We start from the raw sequence: 25441 nt of genomic DNA, 5'->3' as shown, positions 1-25441 counted from the left end.
GGCAAACAGTTGCTTCTGCAGATTGTCCAGACTCTCAGACTCTCAAGTGGACTTTGGATGATAACTATTTTCCCCCCCTCAGTGCACCTGGATTTATTAAGTTAGAAATAAACTTTTATTGTGATGTCATTGTTACTACAGCATAACCCAGTCTATTCTAATACATATGGGGATGCAGAAGTTTTAGATATTTCTGCTTGAGTACAACTTTAAAAATGTATGAAAATGGCTTCAGGGAATTCCCTGGTGGTGCCATGGTGAGGACTCCACACTTTCACTGCTGAGGATGTGGGTTCAATCCCTGGGGACTAAGATCCCACAAGCCGTGTGGCATAGCCAATGTTTAATTAATTAAACATCTCATATAAAAAATGGTTTTAAAATGGCTTCATGGGGTCCACGAACCTCAGAAATTACATTCAAAAATCTGGGGCATATATTTTTCTAATAAAATATAAACGTCAAATTTCCCTTCCTACCCTCTCTATTGCCATCAGCAGGAGTGAAGAAATGGCCCCAGAATTAAAACCTTCCACTTCCTCCAACACTCATTGCTTCTCTTTGGGACTATCAGAACTAATATCATCCATCTTTTATCCCTAGAACATCCTTCGTCCCATGGAACTCAATTCCCATATGGCTCTGTGGGTAACGCTGCTTGATTGTTCTCTGTATCATTTAACATTGGAAATTCTTTTCCTTAATTTTCACTCCTTAGAATGTCTATTTCCTCACTTTTTGAAGAGATTTCTATCTCCTGTGGTCAGTACTGTATCCCCAATGCCTACCACACAACAGATATTCAATACTTATGAAGGATGGTCTATAACATTCAATATAATCTCAAAGAGCTTCGTGTCCTAAAAACAGTTAAATGAAAAAAGGTAGACAAAATATTTCCTAATGAATTATTCTGCCTAAATAACTCAAACAGTTTGAGAAACACTTGAAAGGATGCAGACTTACACTTGTTACATACTGCAGTCAAAATGAAAGAGGCCCCTGAGATATTTTATTTTGAAATAATAAACTTCTGAAATATGAAGGATATTTTAAATATAGCTAAGTAAGCTGATATAGTGTTGATACACAAAATATTCTGTCAATAATGTGCATTGAAAAGACTCCAGAACCAGTCTTTAAACATAAATATGAATTTAATATTTATTTTGCATGTTTATATAGTAACATCAAAATAATGTTCCATAAGTTACATAGCTATTTTCCAAAAACACTGCGGAAAAAGATAAAATAGTAGGAATGATATATAATCATTATTACTCAAAATTAAAAATATAGTTATCTATCTTTTAAATAGATTTGAATTGATGCATTTCTACATGAAACAGAGTATTTTAAATATCTAAAAATAGTCTTTCTTAATGCAATAGATAATAAAGAATCACATTTATTGTACACATCTGGCTTAGCCTTATTTCTTCAGGTAACATGCAGACAAATTATGAGGATGAATTTAATAAAAGTAGGCAAGATACTATTTTATACCTCAAAAATAAGGTGAAGTTGATACATTTCACAGCTTAATCCTCAGGAAATTTTATTCAGAAGCCATATAAAATCATTGACTAAAGTCACACATGCGAACTAAGAGCTCTTAAATATATCATAGTAAAATAGCTTTGTTGGCATATTTACAGTAAGAAAACAGGTATCACCTACTCTTTGAACTGACGCCACTCTCCATGGCCATTCAAAACAGTGGCCTTTACATCAGTTTTAAAAACATTACATGACAAAATCTTAAATATAAACATACTTTGGTTATGTCAAAAATATTCACATAATTTATATATAGTCAAAAATTTATCATTTTAAATATGGAATAACAATGGAAAACCGAGGTTATATATACACTGTAAGCCAGTTTCTAAATAAAGCTAAACTCTCGTCTTATTTCTTAAATTCATCTGGCCAAACACTATGGTAGTTGTTTTGAGGATCTGTAAACATTCTCACTGATTTGTACTATTTCCTGAGGTCATCTGGAAGCTACTGTTACTAAATTAGCTTCACAATTTAATACCCCTGCAAATGTGCTTTGAAAATATTCAAAATAAAAGCAAAAATTTAAATGTAGGTCCATGTGTAACTTAACATACTTTCTCTATTACAAAAGCTATTTTTAGTCAATTCTTAGATCTCAAAATTAAATTTATTCCATTACTAGCAGACCTGGAAAAATAAAGCATTCATAAACCTCAGGCCATTAAAAAAAATTTCAGAATTAACTCATTTAACACTGTGGAAATGAAAATAAAAGTATCTCATTACCTCTAGAATAATGTCTAAAATTTACACAGGCCTCATTTTAAAACATGCTAAAATAGTGCCAGTCCAGTGCCTGACTCCTGGATGATGTTAAATAAAATATATACTTAATGAATAAACATGAAGTTAAGCATAAAAACTACTGTAGTACTTGAGTACTGAGTTAATATTCTGAAGCTACAATGTATCACTCAATGAAAAGTCACTCTTAACTGGTATTCAGAATAAAGTTTAACAGATTTCCTAATTAACAAATATAGCCCTAGTTCATGTCCTAGCATGCTATCAATGAAAATAGGAACTAGGCACTTTCCTTGATGCTTGTCCTCAGGAATTATTCACCATCTCTACTTAACTGTGTAATGGGTAAGCTAAGAGGAAACAGAAAAGAATGCTCATGTCTTCCCCTTCTTTCTTCTTTTCTTTCCTTTCCCTGTTTCTTTCCTTCTCTTTTTCATCTATCCATCTACCTATCAATGAAATAAGAAGCAGGTGACATCCAATGAAATCTGCATGCCTCTTAATGGTATCTTTTCTAGAAGAAAAATGAGGCAACTTAACATTTACATTTGGGCGAGTGACAATTACATCTTGGTAACTGTCATGACCTAGATGGCTGACTTGAATAAAGAGATTTAACTAATAGTTTTCCAAAAAATTTCACTGCTCTGGTGCTGAACTCTTCAATGTTAATGGATTAAAGTTAAAGAGAAAACCTTTAAACACTGTTTACCTTTTACAGGATACAACCTGAGTTTACAGGTTAACATATAAAGATATATTTTTCCATCATTTCACTGTTAAAAATCAAGGAAATCACAACTACTGAAATTTTGACAGCTTAAAAATAGAATTTATGAAAAAAAAATAGAGTTTATGCAATAACTTTTTAAAGCTCTGAATTTCATATATTACTGTCTTTAACACTCATCACAATTCCATTCATCCATATAGCAAAAGGCAGCACTAATAACCTTGATAATATTATATACACTTAAATATTAAGAAGGGTCAGAATCTTGGGTAAATATTTCCACACATTATCTATAGCCACTTCCTTAACAAGAGGATAATGAACTAGGACCAGGCACTTATCCAGCACCTGCCTGTACTATCATTTGTGAGCACTAATGATGAGGATGCTTGAACCATGCAGTTATGTTTTGATTTAATAATGTAACACCAAAGTAGTCATTTTTTAAACATTTAAGCCTAAGGAATAGTAACATTTTCATGGCAAGTTTTGACAGCTTAATAATTTGTTTTCTAGGAGTAAGGGGAAAATACCATCATTTTGATATTAATTATTTTAAAAGAAAATCAGAAATGCCAACTTAACGGTCCATTAAAATAAAAACAAAACCTAGCTGAACTTACTAATGATGCTTACTAAAGACAAAAAGTGATCTCAAAACCCCAAAATCATAATATTTATTGCTCTACAGAACTAGAAAATGCATTATATTTTCCTGTTAAGTATAAGAATATAATTCTCTATCATTTACAAATATGATTTGGTAATTTACATTTCAAAAGTATCCTATGGTTCCATATGAATTAACAACTTCTATTTACCAATTCTGCATGTAACATTTATCTATAAATACATTTTGATCTTGGTTAATCACCTGTAAATTATTCTCAACTCCATCATGAATAGGCTGAAAATAGTATGTTGATAAAATATTTTAGTATTTTTCTAGTTCTCAAAACCTCAAAGCAATAAGCTAATCAATGTTATTTGTAAATCCATATTACTGAAGTTACAGTGTTACTTTTTTATATAGTTGTCATATAAAAAATGATAAAGTCACTATGCCAATTGTGTAAGTATATGTTACAAAAAGGGCTTCTTTCCCTGATAGCTCAGCTGGTAAAGAATCCCTTGCAATGCAGGAGATCCTGGTTCAATTCCTGGGTCAGGGAGATCCCCTGGATAAGGGTTAGGCTACCCACTCTGGTATTCTTGGGCTTCCCTGGTGGCTCAGACAGTAAAGAAATCCACCTACAATGCGAGAGACCTGGGTTCGATCCCTGGGTTGGGAAGATCTCTGAAGAAGGGCATGGCAACCCACTCTAGTATTCTTGCCTGGAGAATACCTATGGACTGAGGGGCCTGGCAGGCTACAGTTCATGGGGTTCACAAAGAGCTGGACTCAACTGAGTGACTAAGCACAGCACAGCACATGTTATAGCAATGTTTCCCACACAGCCAGGTAATACACCACTGGATAACCCTGAGATGATTTTAAGTGGAGTGCTACATGAGTGAACAGTCTTTCTTTAATAGTTATACATTTATTTTAATACTTATTAGAAAAAATATAACTAGCACATAAAATGTGGAATATGATCAAAATAACACTATGGTTTAAAAAGGCTAAAAAATAAGGTTAAGAATAATAAACAATGGCATAAGAGAAATATACACACACACATGAAAACAGTAAAGTGGTATGTAACTCACATTTGGGAAACACTGTCTAAGGAATGATTTGACTTAGCCAGCATCATTTCTGAATGCCTGCAATAAGTCACATTATAAAGGAGTTAACTATTGTGAATTCTCTTATTTTTTCCCAGGACAAATAAGTTTTTAAAAACATGTGTTTATGTTTATTTTAAGGATATAAGTTTGAAAGCATTTAGTTTTGTTTTACTTTGTTTCCTTTTTGGCTGCATCCCACAAGGTATGCAGAATTTTAAGTTCCTTTACCCAGGGACCCAACCCTGCAGTGGAAGCTGAGTCTTATCCACTGAACCACTGGGGAAGTCCCTGAAAGCATTTAGTAAATTTACTTTAAAAGGATTCGCCAAAATGGTAACAATGTTCAGGAACATTTGAGGGACATGCTATTCCTACAGAAAAGACTACAAAGGCACATTGCATATTGTGGTTAACACTGCAGCATGTAAATAAAAGTGACCTCTATAATCATTATCACTACTAATTAACAAATAGTTATAATATTCTTTCATAAAAAAGAAGGTACGCTTGTGCACTAAGCGCTCTTGATTCTGGAACCACCTGCACATAAGTGTCACTAACATGGACCCACTGGCTTGCTGATTCACTATCAGGTTCTTTCAAACCTAACAAAACAAAAAGAAGTATAATTTTACAAGAAGTATGTTCTGACTTTACACTAAAGTTATCATTAACTACACGTATCTAATGTTAGACTTTATTGCATAAGGCTGTTTGGAGTTAAACATCTTCCAAAATGAACTCTTTCAAAGCATTAATATTAAGAGCATTTAAATATCTAGTAGAATACCAGATAGCCTTATTTAAGGAAAAGTGCATTTACACTAAAAGAGAAAGAAAGAAATACATAGACGACTGAAGCAAATTTTTAACTCCAGCTCTATTCTGAGGACCTGGTATATCTTCAAAAACTACTGATACTGTTAAATAAAATGCTATTCCACTGCAATACACGATGACTTAATACCTTGAAAAACTGGGTGCCACTTCACATGATGTGAAGGGTACAGTTTTATGATATTTAAGATTATCTAGGTACTCCTTCGGAGAAGGCAATGGCACCCCACTCCAGTACTCTTGTCTGGAAAATCCCATGGATGGAGGAGCCTGGTAGGCTGCAGTCCATGGGGTCGCTAGAGTCAGACATGACTGAGCGACTTCACTTTCACTTTTCACTTTTCACTTTCTTGCATTGGAGAAGGAAATGGCAACCCACTCCAGTGTTCTTGCCTGGAGAATCCCAGGGACGGGGGAGCCTGGTGGGCTGCCGTCTATGGGGTCGAACAGAGTCGGACACGACTGAAGCGACTTAGCAGCAGCAGCAACAGGTACTCTTTAAGGTATTTCTCACTTAACAAAGTGAATCCACACAAAGTACCCATTAAAAAACTTACTTCTTCCAGAAAAAGAATAAATTCATTTGTTTCTAAGAATAAAATAAACTTAGGGTGGCATACCAGGTACATTTTTCTTTCCAGTGATGTATTCCAGTAATTTCCTGGAGGGTGTTCTCACTTTCACGTAAGCGGTGTAGTGACCTCCTTTCATTGAGCCGCTATGTTCCACTACGCCATAGAGACCATAGAGAACTTTACCTCCCACACTTACATTCTTTTACACAAAGAAAAAAAAAAGTCAATTAGTAATATTTAGTGAAATCTTATTATACGGAAAATTAAATGCACATCCTACTTAAAATAAGGGCAATTAACACTACACTGGGGTACCTGCCCACCTGTACTAGACTAGCAAAATGCAAAAACTTGACCTTTTCTGTTGCCTAGCCTGTCAGGAAAAAGAGTGCTCACATATGGGAATGAAAAAGGGTAGCTCTATTCAGAAAAATTTCATGTTATTTAGCTAAGCTATACGTGCATTACTCTTGGGTTTATCAATCCCTTTTCTAGGACTATTTCTCATAGGTACCATGAGCAATATGTAAAAACACATGCACCAGACAAGTGATTGAAGGATTATTTGTAATACCAAAAAACCATAGACTCAAAAGTGCACATAAACTGGGGACGGCTTGAATAAGCTATAATGCATCCATAGAATACAGTATTATGCTGCTTGAAAAATGGAGTGCAGATTATCTCTAAACACTGCTATGAAATATTCTCCAGGATACAATGTTAATACGGTAGAAAAAAAGGATACATCTTATAAGCTATGATTATTAAAGAGGTGAGATATTATATATATATATAAAATAGATATGTATTTATTTGTTTATATTTTTAAAAATTACACGTGTACCCCAATGTTCATCGCAGCACTGTTTATAATAGCCAGGACATGGAAGCAACCTAGATGTCCATCAGCAGATGAATGGATAAGAAAGCTGTGGTAAATATACACAATGGAGTATTACCCAGCCATTAAAAAGACTACATTTGAATCAGTTCTAATGAGGTGGATGAAACTGGAGCCTATTATACAGAGTGAAGTAAGCCAGAAAGAAAAACACCAATACAGTATACTAACACATATATATAGAATTTAGAAAGATGGTAATGATAACCCTGTATGCGAGACAGCAAAAGAGACACAGATGTCTATACTGTTCTATACATTTGAGAGGGAGAGGGTGGGATGATTAGGGAGAATGGCATTGAAACATGTATAATATCATATATGAAATGAATTGCCAGTCCAGGTTCGATGCATGATACTGGATGCTTGGGGCTGGTACACTGGGATGACCCAGAGGGATGGTACGGGGAGGGACGAGGGAAGGCGGTTCAGGACGGGGAACACGTATATACCTGTGGTGGATTCATGTTGATGTATGGCAAAACCAATACAATATTGTAATTGGCCTCCAATTAAATAAATTTATATTAAAAAAAAGAAATAAAATAAAAACAAAGGGGGAAAATTATAGATGAATAAATAATAATTTGAAAAAATGGTTATCTCTAAAGGAAGGAAACAGGTAGAACAGACATGGAGAAAACCTACACTTGTTTGAATTTACCTTGATTTATACATTTGACTTTAAAACTACATAAATACTTTATGTAATTATTAAACAACAAAATTTAAGTAACAATCCCTAAAAATGAAAATTTAAAATAAGCAAATGAACATCCAGTTGGTGGCATAATCATTCTGTGAGCAACCACAGGGGTCATATCAAAAGAACCGAGGAGCCAACCTGAAGAGGCTCTCAGTGGCTAACAATGGACCCACTAGACATATTAGACTATGAATTAAAAGAAGAGTGTAGTAAATTCAAACATATTTAGTGTGTTAAAATCCATGAAATCATAATGATAAATTTACTGATCACAGTTTGAGAATGATAGTAAATTCATTATTCTGAAAACTGGCTTAAAAGGGGGATGGGGAAAGAACTGAGCATTTATCCTGCCTTTTCTAAAAGAACTATAATGTAAAATACCTAAAGAGATGAAAGGAATTTCTCTTTATATAGAAGTATTCCAGTAAATAAATGAAGAAAGAATAACAGGATACCACCATTCTGTAACTGTTAATGAACTCATTGAGCAACACTGGTTGCTAACATCACGGAAAAGAAACTCGCATTATGTGCCACCTGATGAAACAACAGAACACTCCCTATGAAACAGCCTTATCAGGGGTTGGGATGGGAGTTGGGGGGTGGGGTGAGGATCTATTCAAGCTTCTGTTGATCCAACTACCTATTTGTAGGAAATCAAGAGGATAAAGGAATAATCATCAAAATCTAAACTCTGTGAAACTACCAGAAAGATGATCCAGTTTCTTCAACAAATAAATTCCAAGAAGCAGAGATGGGAGAGGGAAACTATGTATTAAGAGAGATATTTTTCAATCATGACATGTAGTCCTTACTTGGATATTAATTCATTTAAAAATTTATTAGACAATTGGAAATATGTATGCTAGAGGATAGAAAGTGGAAGTGAAGTCCCTCAGTCATGTCTGACTCTTTGCGACCCCATGGACTGTAGCCTGCCAGGCTCCTCTGTCCATGGGATTTTCCAGGCAAGAATACTGGAATGGATTGCCATTTCGTTTTCCAGGGGATCTTCCCAACCCAGGGATTGAACCCAGGTCTCCCGTACTGCAGGCAGACTCTACCATCTGAGCCACTAGGGAAGCCCAAAAGATTTAAAAAGTAATGCTAATTCTTTTAGCGTGAAAGTGGTATTGTGGTTATGTTTAAAAGGGCAGGGGGGGCGGGTAATTCTTATCTTTTAGAGACACATAGAGGAAAAGATTTATGAATGAAAGGATACCTAATACTTGCTTCAAAATAATGTAAGAAAAAAAATTAATATAGAAGGAAGAGGTAGATGAGTATGTGGATGGGGTGGGACTGGCCATATATGTAGGGTCTGGGGGCAAGAGGTTTATTTGTACTGTTCTCTTTGGTGTTTGTTGGAAATTCTCCATAATAGGTACTTTTAAAAAATATGTTTCTGTAAGTTTAATACACAGCTTGCTAGACATTTTGTTTGCCACATTATCAAATTCTATGAATATATCAAATTCTATGAAGACTGAATGTAAACATCTGGCAGAAAGTGCTGGTATTCCACAGTAGATGAACTGGATTCACTGAAAAACTGCATTTAAGATATTTTTGTCTTGACTGATCAATGTATTGAAATTATTAAGTTCAGTAAGTTTATGTACCAGAAAACCTAGACTGCTAACCAGAAATGGCGAGCAGGACAATATGTGAGTTACCCCAGAACTGTGTGGTGTCCACATGGAAAGCAAAGTCATCAATTTCACCTACAGTTAGTTCTCACATATAAGCACAAGCAATTATAAACCAGCTTGCTTTCTATGCCTGATTATTAAAATATTAGTAATTTTAAGTTTGTGCTCAGCTGGCAAGTATACTAGTCTCAGTTACGTACGTGAAATGGCATGAAAGACAACGCACTAGTACACTGGTTTACAAAAGAGGAGATCAGATCAGATCAGTTGCTCACAAAAGAGGAGAAAACTCTCCAAATGCTAAAACCACTGCCAATTAAGCACATCATTCACAAGAAACAGGAGAGGGCACAAAATCTGCTTATTTCTCTCAGCAACTATCCGACGCTAGCAGCATTTACAAGCAGCTTTGATCATGAACATCATGCCTCACTTATGCTTTATGCATCTTTTCAACTTATTCTGTCTCCCAAAGGACAAAAGTCATTTTCTGTGTTAAATGCTGGATGGAAGAAGAAAGGGAGGAAGGGGACATGAGAGACAGAGGGTAGGAGGTAGGGAGAAAGACATGGTCTAATAAACAATACATAGGATATTCTAAAGCATATTATTTGCAAGACAATTAAATATCTTAATAATATACTATACCTTACAAGTAGCAGAACAGAATGGTGCTAAGTCAAGCATAAGTGGAAAATCTACATGTCTGTTTACTTTGCGAAGACTCAAACCAGCCTCAAAAAAAAAAAAAAAAGTAACAAACTTAATTTATAGATCAATGGGTTTGTTAATTTTAATTAAAACCAAAAGAGAAATACAAAAGGTTCGTTTCTTCATAGCTATTAAAACATCAACAATCCAAAACTGATATATGACTAAGTTCTCAATTAGGTTTCATAAACTTATTGCAAAGATCATTCATTTACATGGGTATTTTTACCACAGACAATATGAAAATAATTACTTTCACTGTGCATTACAACACTGAAAAATAAACTCAATGTGATTGAAGCTAAGCTACTGATACATATGCTACCTAAAAATGTACTCAACTGAAGAGTCAGGAGTCTGGTGTTACAGGCCTGACTCAGTGACTGGTTAACAGTTAACTTGACTCTAGACAACCTTATCTAGATCAAGGCAGAAAATGGGTATAAATGGGTTAGATTAGGTCATTTTCAGTTCTAAAATTCAGTGATATTCATTCATTAAAAAGAAAAAAGCCTGAACACCCAAATCATTTTATCAATAAAAGTAAACATTACATATTATATAAATCAAAATGAATCTTCATGTTAAGAAACTCTACTTCTTTCTCTATTTTTAGTATCCAAAGGCAGGCCTTGAAAAACATATATTTACATTAAGTAATAATAAAAATTTATTGACAGACCATCAAATATATTGGATAGGAAACTCAAAAATAAAAATGGACTCTTTTTAGAATAAGAAGATACTTGAATCTGAGATGTTTGGGTAGACAAAATTAATATAGATGCAACCTTTCATGAAAAGCTTTCATGACTTACTTCAATGACTAGTCTTTTTATTTGCATACTAATCACATAACACTACAGATCGTTGCCTATTTCTTATCTTTCTTTAAAGAAAAAAAAACAACTTATTTTTTGACCAAAATATTGCCAGTGATTTGTATTTTCAAGTAATCTTTAGGAGTCTTAACCTGATATCAGACATGAAATTATGAAGTCATATCAGGAAAAATTAATCTGTATTCAATTTGTTTGCCTCCTTTTTTTCTTATCAGGTGACATCTACAAAGCAGCTGATACCAGCAATGTCTGAGATCATGTCAGGCTTATGTGTCCTCCCCAAACAGTACTTTGCTGTTGAAAAATTACCCCTTAAGAGAAGAGACTTCTATCAGCACTGTTATAATCTTTGCCATTTTGGACAGGCTAAAAGAGGAATCTCACTGTCATTGTATTTTGTATTTGTTTTGCTAGAAAGAATGGAACTTCCTTTCACATTTTCTTTGAATTCTTTACTTCTATGAACTGTCAATTCATGTTCTTTACCCTTTTACTATTAGAGTCTTGATCTTTTTATTATTGATCTTTCAGTTCAGTTCAGTTCAGTCGCTCAGTCGTGTCTGACTCCTTGTGACCCACTGAATCACAGCACGCCAGGCCTCCCTGTCCATCATCAACTCCCGGAGTTCACTCAAACTCATGTCCATCAAGTCTTTAAGGGCTCTTTATTTATTTTCAATATTAATCACTTGCTATATTTATGACAAAGAGCTCTATCTTGTTGAGATCTCTCAGGTACTGTGGATGTTTCTAATAGAACTCTAAAATTAGTATGGGGAAATAGGTTTTCAGGGACACAAGAAAGCCAGAAGCAGAGACACTGCTTAGAGATTCTGATCCCTTTATTTCAGTTCCAGGGAATGAGAATGTGGCTTTGCAGACATTACATCTAGCCTGAGATCAAGAAGGGGCCTAGACATCTATAAAAATTTCCCTGTAAGGGCATGAACTCCTTCTGTAGGTTATTCCTAAAAGGGATGCAAGTATCGAATATAAAATAACCGTGGTATATCATTCTCAAGTCCGGCATGACCCTAGCAAGTTCACACCAAGTCCCTGCAGATATACACCTTCCATTTAGCATTCTGATGTACTGTAATGAGACACAACACATCTGCTTCTGCTTTCCATGGCCATTTCCACAGAGTTTCTGTAATGTTGGCTATAGAAAATCAAGAACTTCATCTAATTTCTGTGGGTAGGGATGGAGATACAGAGAAAAATCTCTTCCAGGCCATCTGTGGCCCACCTGAAATGTTGCAGATATATCATCAAAGCTTTCCATCTCTTGAGATTTCTTTCAAAGGTTTTATATTTAGAAAATTGTTCACACAAGGATCAGGTTAGTAATTTTCCTGAAGTTTTCTTCTAGTCTTTCAATAATGTTTCATAGAATTAAAAAAATCTGTCTGAAAACAGTACTGATATCAACATATCTGGTCTAGAAGGAAGCTCTAAATTTTTATTTCAAACATCTTTCTTAAGTCCTTTAGAGAATAACCTAGCCTCCTTTCCAACTGATTTGAGATTCATCCTATATCATAACAACAGACTTTAAATTGTACTAAATTCACTGACAATTCTGACCATAGTATTTAATTACTAAAGTTTCTTCAGGAGAAACTTTAAAATCATTTTATCAAATGCAAAAAAAAAAAAAAAAAGAGAGAGAGAGAGAGATAGGACATTAAAGTATAACCAACTGGAGAAAAACGTTTAAAAATAGGTTCTTTCCCATTAGAGTCCTAAAAAAGTGAGGCCTGCCTTGTAGCCCTTTTTGCAATTAGTCCCAGCCAATCACACTCAGCCCAAGCACTCTTCTCCATTGGGATAAAACCTTAGAAAGCTATGTGTACCTTGTTATTTCCCTGCTTCTAAGGGTTCCTTAAAAATTCTATTTTCCACTGACACAAACCTACACACACCACACTCTCTCTCTCACAGACACACACCACTGAGGTTCCTATCATACCAACTAAATGTTCAAATATTGTGAATTAGACAATCTTATTTAGAAAAGTCTTATAAGCTATCATGGCTGAAAAAGCAGTAAATCTCATGAGAAAATTTTTAAATTCAATAAATTACTGTCTAATCCTTGACAGTACAAGACTTGTGTGTGTATGCTTAGTTGCTCAGTTGTGTCCAGCTCTTTGCAACCCATCAACTGTAACCTGCCAGACTCCTCTGTCTATGGAATTTTCTAGGCAAGAATACTGGAGGGGGCTTCCATTTCCTCCTCCGGGGATCTTCTTGACCCAGGGATCAAACCCGTGTCTCTTGCATCTCCTGCATTAGCAGGTGGATACCTTACCACTGCACCACCTGGGAAGCCTTACAAGACTAAGGCTCCGCAAAACATATGATGAAAATATGTGTAGTGCTACTAAAGAGAATTTTACCTGATGAAATCTTTTAAGATGGAGAATCAGGATAGCTGGAACAGCAGAAATGAGCAATTGCTTCCTGGCATTAGTATAAACCCCCTCTGCTTTCTTTTCTGCATAAGATACAATAAATTTATTTATAAATTACATCTTATACATTATTGCCCATATAGTATAGTAAACATTTAAATAGAATCATTATACCACATTTTTGAAAATGTTAGAAAAGAAATTAGATTTCTGATTACTGGGAGCCTCAACTCAACCCTAAAACTCCAACAATATGAAAGGGATTTTTTTTTTAAGGCATACAGTTATAAGGACAAAGAATAGGAGAGGTGACACTTGCAACACAACTCTGGAAGCTGGAAAGCTGATAGACCAGAAGTGACTTATGTCAATGCCTTCCAGTCAAACACCACCAGAAACATACCTGTAATTGAAAAAACTGGGTCATTACTCACTGCAGTGAAAGAAGATCACCTATCATGGGAACGATGGGATATTTCCATAAAAGGTTGTTACATATGTAAAATAGATAGCCAGTGGGAATTTGCTCTTTGATGCAGGGAACTCAACCTGGGGTTGTGTGACAATATAGAGGGGTGGGGCAGGGTAGGAGGTGGGAGGGAGGTTTAAGAGGGAAGGGACATATGTATATCTATGTCTGACTCATGTTGATGCATGGCAGAAACCAACACAACATTATAAAGCAATTATCTTCCAATTAAATTAATAAAAAAATAAGAGGTTGTTAGAAATGACTTGTGATAGGATTTGAATATGGCCAATTGCATACTTAACTTGGATTAGTATAAGCTGGCATTTCTTCCTCTCCCATCTAGACATTAATTTTAATGTATTAATCATATTTTCATTCTGATGCTTTGACATCTGGGGCCTTGCTGACACTGGAAAGGGCCTTTTCCAGAGCCTAATTCCTAGATAGTAAATAAATTAAGCGTGCCTTTCATATGTATTTCCAAAGCCCTTACCCAACCACCTCCTTTACTGGGCTCAGATACTCTAGGTCACTATTCACCTGCCCTACTCACACCAGAGCCAGGTACCAGACCTCTAGAGACAGCCTCTATACCTCAGATTATTCACTTCTAAACCTTTCTGCCCTCCTTCATTCATTCCTTCCCTCGGCAACCACAATAAACGCACTTGACTGCACTTTCCCCCTTGCTCCCCGTCTCCTGACCAACCCTGGTGCTTCCCTTGTGGCCCTGGGCGGCATGTCTTAGTGTGTCTCCTCCTCTTGGGAACTTCACTTAAGTAATAAACTACCTTTTCAGTGGCAATCATCTCATCTGTTAGGCTCATTATACCTGAATAATAAAACGTACATTTTAAAACAGTCATTAAGAATCAGAATTTTTTATTCATTTAATCAAGGCTAGAGGTACACCAAAAATTTCCTACTTGACAAATCAACCTTTTCTACTTTTCTCTTGTCAACAAAACATAGTTAGTATATAGCTAGCTTTATAATATACAATTACTTAAAATCTTCAAATTTATATCTCATGATATGACTTTTGTGAAGGACATTAATCTCACTGGTGTTGCAATTAAGTTTTACAGAAATTATTTCTGGAAAGACTTCAGATAGCTAGTTCCCTGAAATAAGATTATGTGAATTTGCATTTTCAAGGCAAAGATGGATACTTCCTATTCTTCAACTTATTTGGACAAAATTCTATTGAAAATTTCCCCTGCCCAGTCAGTGTCTTCAATGCTAAGGTACAGATATGAATAAGACAAGCCCTGACTCCAAGCAGCTAATGTATGGTGACAGGTTCTTAGGTTCCTCCATGTGGGATCTATTACCCACTAGTCACTGATTATCAGATAATCCATGAATACTTAAAAAAAAAAGTTAAGCTAAATACTTACCTGCAGAAGTGGTTTCCTTTTGGTACTTCTGTTTCTTCTCAGTACAGTTCTCACACAGAAGCTTGTTATTCCCCATTAGCAATTCCATAGATGTAAACTGATAGAGACAAGACTGAACTGAACATTCTTTAGAAGTGGTTATATAGCTCTGAGAAAGGGTCTGAAAAGCATTTTGGGGGCTCTGAGACACCATATGCTTGTCCTCTGAAAAACACAAATTATTTGAAACACTTAGTGGCTGATTTTCTCTGTCAAAATCCCTAGCTCGAATTATAGTGCTGCTCAAATGAAGTTCAGAAATAGCTTCCGCCACTCCCTCATCACCATGGTCGCCCTCCCTAGTGAGTGGTTCACTCTTGGACGGGTAGTGAGGGTGTCCATTTGTGTGCGTGTAGTATCCGCTTCTGGATCTCAACAACAAAGTCTGTTTCGGAGCACTCTCAGACTCCGAAGCCTCGCTGTCAGCATCAACGCTACTTTCAGAAAGGCTGTCTTCTTTCTCACTGCCATCGGTGGGGCTTTCAGTCAGAGTCAACTCAGTGTTCATGATGCTTGCAAACAATGAAGAGTCTCTATTCACCTCAAGGCTTTCATTTTCCTGGTATATGACAGCAGCTTTATCTTCTCCAGATGATGATTTTCTTGTACATTTTCTGCCATGAATTAGCTGATTCTGTAAGTTGATAGTGTTTTCAGAGAAAAGAATCTGTGACCTTACTGAAAATAAATGCTAGTAAGTCTTACTTAAACATTTCACAATTATTAAAATAATATTTCTAGTACCTCTGAAATCCATTTACTAAATCTACCCAAACTACAATGAACAGTATGCTAACAAAAAGCTCTAATTTAAAAATAAACGTTTACACAAGGAACCAACTTAATGGTTACCTATTTATGGGTGGGGAACAGCACTTTTGTGGAACAGTGCTATGCTGGAGGCTTTTCAAGTGTAAACCTCTGCACAATTTATGTAGTTTTGTCCCTTAAAGGACTTTTGAACAGAGTAAGTGAAATCTGGTAATACATCAATTTGCCAAGTTAGTATAAATCATATCATGTAAAAAAATTGTTTTTTGCTTTTTGTTTTTTAACAAGGTGCAAATTCAAATGGATGTCTTTAAATTAATCTGGCTTTATTCATCAATCACCATGGTCACCCTCCCTAGTGAGTCCCTGGGGAAACAGTGGATCAGATAATGGTCATCAATTACTGATAACATCACAGGAAAAGAAATATCAAACATAATATGTACCTCCTGATAGAAATACATACCATCACTTGAAAAAGTTTTCTTGCAAAAAATTAAATAATCAAACTTAAACCTATTTAGGCCTTTAGTTCTAACTGCCTTAAAGAGGAAACAAAGGGAACAGAGGCATCTCTTAAGAACATGTAGATGAATTACTGCTTGCAAAACGAACTACCACAATATGCAAAATGAATTACTATTGATATAGGAAGGTGAGACTGCTGAAAAAAAAGATTTCATGTCTTCAACAAATAAATTGCAAAGAAAACAAAAGGTGGAATCTGTGGATTAAAAGACATTTAAGACACGTGGGAAGCTATAGATCTTTTTAAGATGCTAAATTCAAATATGCTTGAAAAAGCAAAAACAAATATTTTATGAGACAATTACAGAAATTAAAATTATGACTAGATGTTTGTCCTATTAAGTTTTAAATATTTTTAGGTACAATAATGATACAATGGTTATGTCTTTAAAAAGCATCTTTTAGAGAAATACATTTAGATATATGTTGGGATTTATTTCAGAATAATCTAGGATGAGGAGGAGGAAAATGTGAGACAGACAGATAAAACATGACCAGTTGTGAGATGACAACTATGACACTGAGGGTACCTGGGGGGTTATTATACCTTTTTCTCGATTTTTGTATACTTTAAAAAATTTTTCTTACTAAAATGTTTCAAAAAGCAGGATGTTTCACAAATGCATATAATCTTACCATATCTTTAGATAAAGAATGCTTCCTGATTGCTCTGGGTTGATGAGTATTTTCTACAGGAACAGTGCCACTGTATTGACCATTATCTGTCTCTTGTAAACGTCCATATTTACTTATTCTTCCCAAAAGTACAGGTTTTGAAACCTATATAGATAACATGTACATAATACAAAATTTCTTTAGGAAATGAATTCTGGATATCATCTACTTTTTAATATTTGTAACACTTGAAATATAATTTCCTAAATGATAATTCTCAAAATATAAAGCATAAGCATTTAAATTCCTTGAGATTAGGAACTATATCGTCCTTCACTCATCCATATACAAACTCCAATATCAAATACACTGCACAAACTCAATTACTGTATATAAAGAGTAATGACTCTCAGATACTTGATAATATACTCAAAAATGCCTACGTTTTGAATTTATAAATGTCCTTCACAAAAAGACTTAAGGTTTTTCTCCTTACCCTTTCTTCTATTATAGGAAGTGAAATATCAATAAAAGGATCTTTCACCGTGGAGATCTTAAAAAGAAAACACATTGAAAACTTCAGTTAGAATTCTAATGTAGACAATGTAGTTTTGTAAACTCCTTAAAGAAATCAAACTTCCCAGGAAACTTAAAATCTTAAGTTAAAAAGCATTCTTGGAAGAAACAGTAATTTAATTGGGTATAGCAACACATTTGTTCAGTCGCTCAGTCGTATCCAACTCTTTGTGACCCCATGGCAACACATATGCGGTTAATCAAAATAAGATAATCCAAAGCTTAAGTAAATGCAACACAGTTGAATTTTATAATACTGTTAATATGACTAATGTGGAATATTTAAAGTAACTTTTAAAATAAACAGTGTTTAATAAAACTGATTAACTATATAAGCATATTTTTGGTGAAATTGGGGCCATAACATATGACATACATAAATAAAATATGAAATGTTAAGAAAAAGCCATGAGAAAAGCTAGAGAACTTGACGGTGTTTTGAAGATTCTTCAGGATAATTCTATTTTAAAAGATACTCTATAGTTTGTGAAAAAAGAAATCAACTTCTATGTTGAATATATTAGAAACCTAAGTGGAGCTGACTATTGAACAATGTGGGGGTTAAAAATGCTGACCCCCATCCCACTGAATAGTCAAAAATTAGAGCATAACTTCACAGTTGGCGCTTTGTATCTGGGATTCTGTGTCTGCAGATTCAACCAAATGCAGAGATTGTGTAGGACTTTAGCAGTATTTACTGAAAAAATTTGTGTATAAGGGAGCCCTTGCAGTTCAAACCCATGCAATTCAAACCCATGCTGTTCAAGGGTCAATCATAATATCATGATGACACATTCTGTGCTTCACTATGATAGGCTTGAAGGAGATACAATATATAATCCTGATTTTATAAGATTAGAGAGGAAAGATACTCTATAATCTGGGATAGGAAGACAGATATAAAGACTCTCTCTTTTATGATTAAAATCTGACAGAAATTTAAACCTATTATATGCCATACAGTTCCAGAAATATTCCTTACCAAGCAATTGAAAAACCTGTAAAAATTTATACAGTCCTTAAGAAGCTATTGTGCTTTCCTGGTGGCTTAGAGGTTAAAGCGTCTGCCCACAATGCGGGAGACCTGGGTTCAATCCCTGGGCTGGAAAGATCCCCTGGAGAAGGAATGGCAACCCACTCCAGTATTCTTGCCTGGAGAATCCCAGGGACGGAGGAGCCTGGTAGGCTACAGTCCACGGGGTCGCAAAGAGTCGGACACGACTGAGCTACTTCACTTAAGAAGCTGTTACAGTACAGATGGCATTCAAAATGAAATTATCACTAAATTCAAAAATGAGTCAAGTCTGCTTTTTTAAAAAAAATTGAACAAGTAATATAAATATAAATTTTTAAAGAAGATCAGCCTAAATTATGTTATTGAATTATTTCTTTTGGGATTATAATTTAGGGCAATGCATAATGATATTAACGTAGTTACTCTCTTCACAGAAGTTTCTCTTTCATTTTCAATCCAAATGAGTAGCTAGCACATAGGATTATACTAAAATAGGCTAAATGAACTTCACAGGTGTGTCAAGAGGAAAATTTAGATAACATTTACTTAAAAAAATTATACATTATGTTTATTTTCTAACAGTGAAGGATATATTTTTTAAAGACTTTCAAAAACTACTACATAGTCATCTGTCACAAATAAAAATGACTGCTAATGATTACATGTGAAAGAAAACAATAAAAACAATATGACTATAATCTAGTCCATGTTGAAGAGAATTACAAAGTACCTACATTTGAACATTCTTCACACATGACCGTGCTAGTTAATTCACCAATAAAGATACGATCTATGAAGTTCATTTTCACACCTTCTCTTCCATATGCTGTAAAAATAATACTTTTAATGAAAAAAACATATCAACCATCAACCTAACAATGTAACAGGCTTTTTTCCTGTTGAATCAAAAGAAATCTGAATAATCTGGGACCATATTTAATACTATATTTTACTATATGATCTTATAATTTTCTTTACAATTCTATAGAGAAAATGTGACTATCAACTACTGTAGTCTCAAATAACAAACTGATTATTCTTAAACTTTAAGAAGTAAAATAAGTAGAGTAATCACCACTATTCATACCACACTCAACTGCTCCCACTAAACCCTTTAAAAAGCCTCTGTGCCTAACCTAGAGGTAGACAGAGGGATGGAAAAAGAGATTATGATTTAGGGCTACAAATGCCAGGACCATAACTATGGACACAACAGGGCAGTAAAAGACAAGTAAACACTGCAAAGCATACGAACTAACATGGAAATTAATAACTTAGCTATATATTTAATTCCTGTTACATAAAAATGTTAAAATCATTCTATTTCTATTTCTATATTATATACTACATATTTATATATTTATAAGTAAAAGAAAATGATGCCTATGGTTTGATTCAAAATAATATGGAATTGGGGGAGAACAGATGAAACATGAATCAAGTGTAATTTAAGCATGATTATGGGCACACAGGCACATGGGCTTCACACTATTCTAATGGAAGTTTGAAATTTCTCACAGTAAACCACGGGGGAAAATATATTAAAAAATTTTTTCTCAAACCTACTCACTCCTCTTTCAAATTTCTCTTCCATCCTTTTTGGATCGCTATCCTCAAATTTCATGCAAACAATTGAAATCATTTTAAAACATTACTTGAAGCACTGAATGACAGAGCAGATTTTTATCTGGACATATCAAGAAATACCTTTTAATTACGATGGTAACTATTTAGAAGTTATGTTTAACTAAGATGTTTCATTAAGGAAAACTGTACAAGGGATTGAAAGTAAGTAAGATTACAAAACTGAAAAGAAGTGAAAGAAAAAACGAACAGTTATTCTAAACATGCACTAGATGGCACTATCTCAAAACAAAACAGAGCATACTTGAGACCCTATTATTTTTTAAAATCTTGAACCTTCAACTGCACACAGTTTTGTTATATACAAGCTTAATGTATTTATATTTGTTTATATAGACACCCTTTATATATAATGCTATAAAAACAGAATTAGAAAAGAGAATAAATAAAATAAATAATATTTTTAAACATTTTCTAAAAATGAGTTACTACCTCAAGGAAGAATATATTTATAGGACACAGTAAATTGTTAATAACATGGGATATAAACCTACATTTAAATACTGATCATTATAAATTATCAGCTTTGATCAGTTAGTTAATCATTGTTTCTGCCTCATATTTTGGCTGATCAAGAGTCAACACTAGGAGTAGACATGTATGCTTGACGTAACAGTACCCTCTTAAATAATGATTTCCTTGTAGGAATCTCTGGAACACTGAAGCATTTTGTCTAGCTAAGACTAGACAATATCCATAAATCCACTATCTAATAAGCACACTTCAAATGAAAAATGACACAGTATGATAAAAGTGAACTTCCAAGTGAGGTTGCTACTTTTAACAACCTTTCAAATCTCCCACAGGATACTTCTCTTAAGTGCATCAGTCAAACTGTATATTTGATATTAGTTTTTTTTTTAATTCACATAGATTCTAATATTTTCTTTCTATGACCCATTAGACTGTCTTGCCACCACAGGAATAAGTAAACTCTTAGCAGCAGCAGCAGCATTACTTCAGAGAATTAGTTTACATAATGTTCAGTTCCTCTCCCACTTCCCCGCTAAAAAGAAATTTACAATATTTTCTTCTAGAAAAAACTTTTAACAGTGAAACTGTCAACATACCTTTGACTTTTTTTCTAGTTTCATCATCAGCAGTTTTAGTAGTTGGGTTGTTGAATGCTTTTAGAATGCCAGCTTGTATTCGCTATAAAACAAAACAATAAGAATTTCTTAAGAATGTATACTAGAATGTATCCTTTCAAAGCATTATTCTGTGTTCCCGTGACTAGAATCTGGTTTCAGTGACAACTGACTCAAACTTCATCCTCTTAAAAGAGGATTTTCAAACAGCAACATACACTGGATCTCAGTTCCCTAGTCTGTAAATTAAAATGACTGAATTTTTAGAAAGTTAAATGTGTCCTTTAGTCCAGTTCTAAAACTCCATGCATGAATAATTTTGTGTTGCCAGATTCTCCCCCAAATAAGTCAAGGTTCCTACATACAGGTTCTCTTGTGTTTAAAGTATTTTTCACAGTCAACAAAAAGCAAGCAGCCTAGTCCCATTTTTTTTTTTTTACAGGTTTAGAATAAGTTCTCCTTTTTTCTTCTATCCCTCATCTTTCCCCATCTCTTGCTTCCTCCCTCCCTCTCGCCAACTCTGTCCCTAAGATGATTTACTCCTTAACCAGGACAAAAAGTAACAAGTAGATCATATGAAATTTCTTATCTACGAAGAAAGTAGTAATACATAAGCAGCTATTAAACTGGTCACTATGACCTCCATATAGATATATATACACACACACATGTATCAGATCAGATCAGATCAGTCGCTCAATCGTGTCCGACTCTTTGCGACCCCATGAATCGCAGCACGCCGGGCCTCCCTGTCCATCACCAACTCCCGGAGTTCGCCCAGACTCACGTCTATCGAGTCAGTGATGCCATCCAGCCATCTCATCCTCCGTTGTTCCCTTCTCCTCCTGCCCCCAATCCCTCCCAGCATCAGAGTCTTTTCCAATGAGTCAACTCTTCTCATGAGGTGGCCAAAGTACTGGAGTTTCAGCTTTAGCATCATTCCTTCCAAAGAAATCCCAGGGCTGATCTCCTTCAGAATGGACTGGTTGGATCTCCTTGCAGTCCAAAGGACTCTCAAGAGTCTTCTCCAACACCACAGTTCAAAAGCATCAATTCTTCGGTGCTCAGTCTTCTTCACAGTCCAACTCTCACATCCATACATGACCACAGGGAAAACCATAGCCTTGACTAGACGAACCTTTGCTGGCAAAGTAATGTCTCTGCTTCTGAATATGCTATCTAGGTTGGTCATAACTTTCCTTCCAAGGAGTAAGCGTCTTTTAATTTCATAGCTGCAGTCACCATCTGCAGTGATTTTGGAGCCCAGAAAAAGCCTGACACTGTTTCCACTGTTTCCCCATCTATTTCCCATAAACATATATGTATATATATATATATATACACATACACATGACTAAAGTCCAGAATATTGTCCACAACAAGAAGACAACTTCAGAACTTAATTGTTATTTTATTTGAATTTAGTTGTCAATGAAAATCATGTGTTCAAGTCCTCAGCAGCTCTTAGTAAATAAGTTTTATGGTTCTACACCTCTTACATATGGCTTAGAAAAGATCTAACCTCACGAAAAACTCTCAGAATAAAACTACATATATTCCAAAAATAAAGATTTATTTAAGCTAATAAATTATCATCTTTTACACTAATTGCAGCCCTTTTAGTGGATAAATTTAATCTTCTCTAATTCACATTTTAACAGTGGGGTGAGGGGAAAGGTAGTAAGCAAAGTCTTAATTACAGGTTTTCATATATGTGAAACCACTGTTTGACTTAGATTTCTTGGTATGAAAATGATACATAAATCTTTTGTCAAAAAATTATCATGTCAAAGAGAAATTAAGCAGAATTGCAATCTTCTCAGAGAGTAAGAAAACTCTATATGTCAGAATCCAAGATACTTTTCACTCTTCAGAACAGCTTTATATATGTAAATCGATTGAAAAGAATTAAAAACAAATTAAGCAGCTAACTTATACATTTAGAAAAGGACATTAAACTGAACACAAGTATAAGGAAAGAGTTAAGAGGATAGAAGTAGAAATTGACGAGAATAAATAAATGAATCAAAAGCTGATTTTCTGGGCAGCAGGGAATAAACCCACCAACTAACCTAAATCAAGACAAGCGTGAAAAAAAAAGATAAGCATGAAAAGCATAACATCACATATAACAAAGATGGAGAATCACTACCTAAATGAAAGATATTGCAAATAATCATGAGAGACTACTTTGCTCAACTCTTAGGTAATTATATTTGAAATTTCAGGAAAAAGAAAACCAGATAATTTTTCAAAAAATTAGAAAATTTTCCAGCTTTCAAGGAAGGAAAAAAATATCATTAAAGTCACTGAATTACATAATCCCTACACAAACCTCCAGTACCTAATAATTTCACAGAAACAGTAAACCTATGTCCCAGGGCACAGAAAAAGGAAAGCTATCAAATTATCTTCATGAAGCATAATATTGGTACCAAAAGCTGACAAGAGTGTACACACAGATATAATATTACCTAAAAAAATTCTAAATAAAATATCAGCGACAGAATAGAGCTAGCTGCACAGTAAAAAAAAACCCCACAAAGATTATAGTATGACCAAGAGGCCTTTATTCTAGTAGTACAGGGATATTAGGGAACTCTAATAACATTAATTAATATAAGCCATCATATACACTGAGAAAAAATAAGATCAAATCCCTCGATACCCCCATTCACTACTACTATTTAACACTGTAAAGTTTTACTGATGTATTTGACAAAAAATAAATCTCAGAGATATAAAAGTATAAAAGAGAGAAAATTATTTGCAGATGACATGACTTTTTACTTCGAAAAGCCAGAGGAACTAAATGAGATAAAAAGCTACTATAATAATGAGAATTTAATAGGGAGTATATAATGAAGTCAATCGCCTTCACACAAACAGAACTGTTAGAAGATATAGAAGAAAATAAACAATAATCGCAACTGAAAATATAAAATAACTAGGAATAAACTAAACAAATGTGTAACATCTAAAAAAGGAACACTACTGAAAGATACAAAAGAAAATTTGATCAAATGGAAATACACAGCACGTTCTTGGATAAGTCCTATCATTATGAACATTTCAATTCACCTTCCACCCAATTTATTTATTTAACATAATTCCAGTGAGAATGGCAATAGTATATAGATTTTAGAGTTTTCTTTTTCTCTTTTTAATGTGAGAGGTTGAAGGGAGAGGTAGGTTCTACCCAGGTATGGAAAAAATAAATAAGAATAGCAATGAAAACCTGGGGGCAGAGAGCAAAGTGTAGTAAGAGATGACTGACTAAATGCATTAAAATCTTCATAACTGAAAGGTTAAATCCAGTACTTAAACATATAAGCAAACACAACCAAGGGCAAGTTGAGAAAAAACCCAAATAATATGAAAAGTTAGTATAATTAGAGTGCTACCAATTTAGTGGGGAAAACATACTATATAGTTTGGGTAACTATAGGATAGCCAAATGGGAAAAATGAAAATATCATGGAACAGGGTAAATTTCAATAGATCAAGCTTTAGATAAAAGTCAATCATAAAAGTACCAGAAGAAAACATGGGGAAATTCTTTTATAACCTTGAAGTAAATTAAAAAATTTGCCTTTTCAACCAAGACTCAATATCCAGAAGCCATATAAAAATTAAAAAAAAATTTAAGATTTTTAAATTCAAAAACAAAAAAATGTTTAGCATTACATTTAAAAAAAAAGCTATTGTCACATTATAGGCAAAATCACATCACAAATGATAAACTTGGTAACATATTTCCTCTCTAGTACACAAAAAGCTTTTAGAAATCAGCAAAAGATCAAAACCCAGTAGAAAAATGGGCAAAAAAATAAGAACAAATGAAAAGATACTGGGCTTTATTCAAAAAG

At 34.4% G+C, this 25441-nt stretch overlaps 1 protein-coding gene across 5 annotated transcripts in view; it reads right to left on the bottom strand.

Moving 5' to 3' along the window:
• Positions 1 to 1140: 1140 nt before the first annotated feature.
• USP45 (ubiquitin specific peptidase 45) overlaps positions 1141 to 25441 on the bottom strand; it is a 58694-nt gene continuing 34393 nt past the window's right edge. Inside the window, exons 10-18 of one of the 5 annotated variants that reach the window (XM_027551344.1) lie at positions 21555 to 21636; positions 19575 to 19666; positions 17746 to 17802; positions 17271 to 17414; positions 15297 to 15969; positions 13410 to 13507; positions 10103 to 10189; positions 6235 to 6388; positions 1141 to 5382 (exon numbers count right to left, since the gene is read on the bottom strand). In XM_027551344.1, the coding sequence (XP_027407145.1) occupies positions 5252 to 5382; positions 6235 to 6388; positions 10103 to 10189; positions 13410 to 13507; positions 15297 to 15969; positions 17271 to 17414; positions 17746 to 17802; positions 19575 to 19666; positions 21555 to 21636 (1518 nt within the window). In that variant the 3' untranslated portion in view covers positions 1141 to 5251. Of the gene's footprint in view, positions 5383 to 6033; positions 6128 to 6234; positions 6389 to 10102; positions 10190 to 13409; positions 13508 to 15296; positions 15970 to 17270; positions 17415 to 17745; positions 17803 to 19574; positions 19667 to 21554; positions 21637 to 25441 lie in introns of those variants that run through there. The other 4 variants (XM_027551345.1, XM_027551346.1, XM_027551347.1 and 1 more) reach the window with 4 other exon arrangements.

Source organism: Bos indicus x Bos taurus, chromosome 9 (genome assembly GCF_003369695.1).
Source record: "Bos indicus x Bos taurus breed Angus x Brahman F1 hybrid chromosome 9, Bos_hybrid_MaternalHap_v2.0, whole genome shotgun sequence".
In the NCBI taxonomy this organism is placed as follows: domain Eukaryota; kingdom Metazoa; phylum Chordata; class Mammalia; order Artiodactyla; family Bovidae; genus Bos; species Bos indicus x Bos taurus.
The sequence above is the reverse complement of the archived record's forward strand: the minus strand, read 5'-3'. Positions and strand labels throughout refer to the sequence as shown.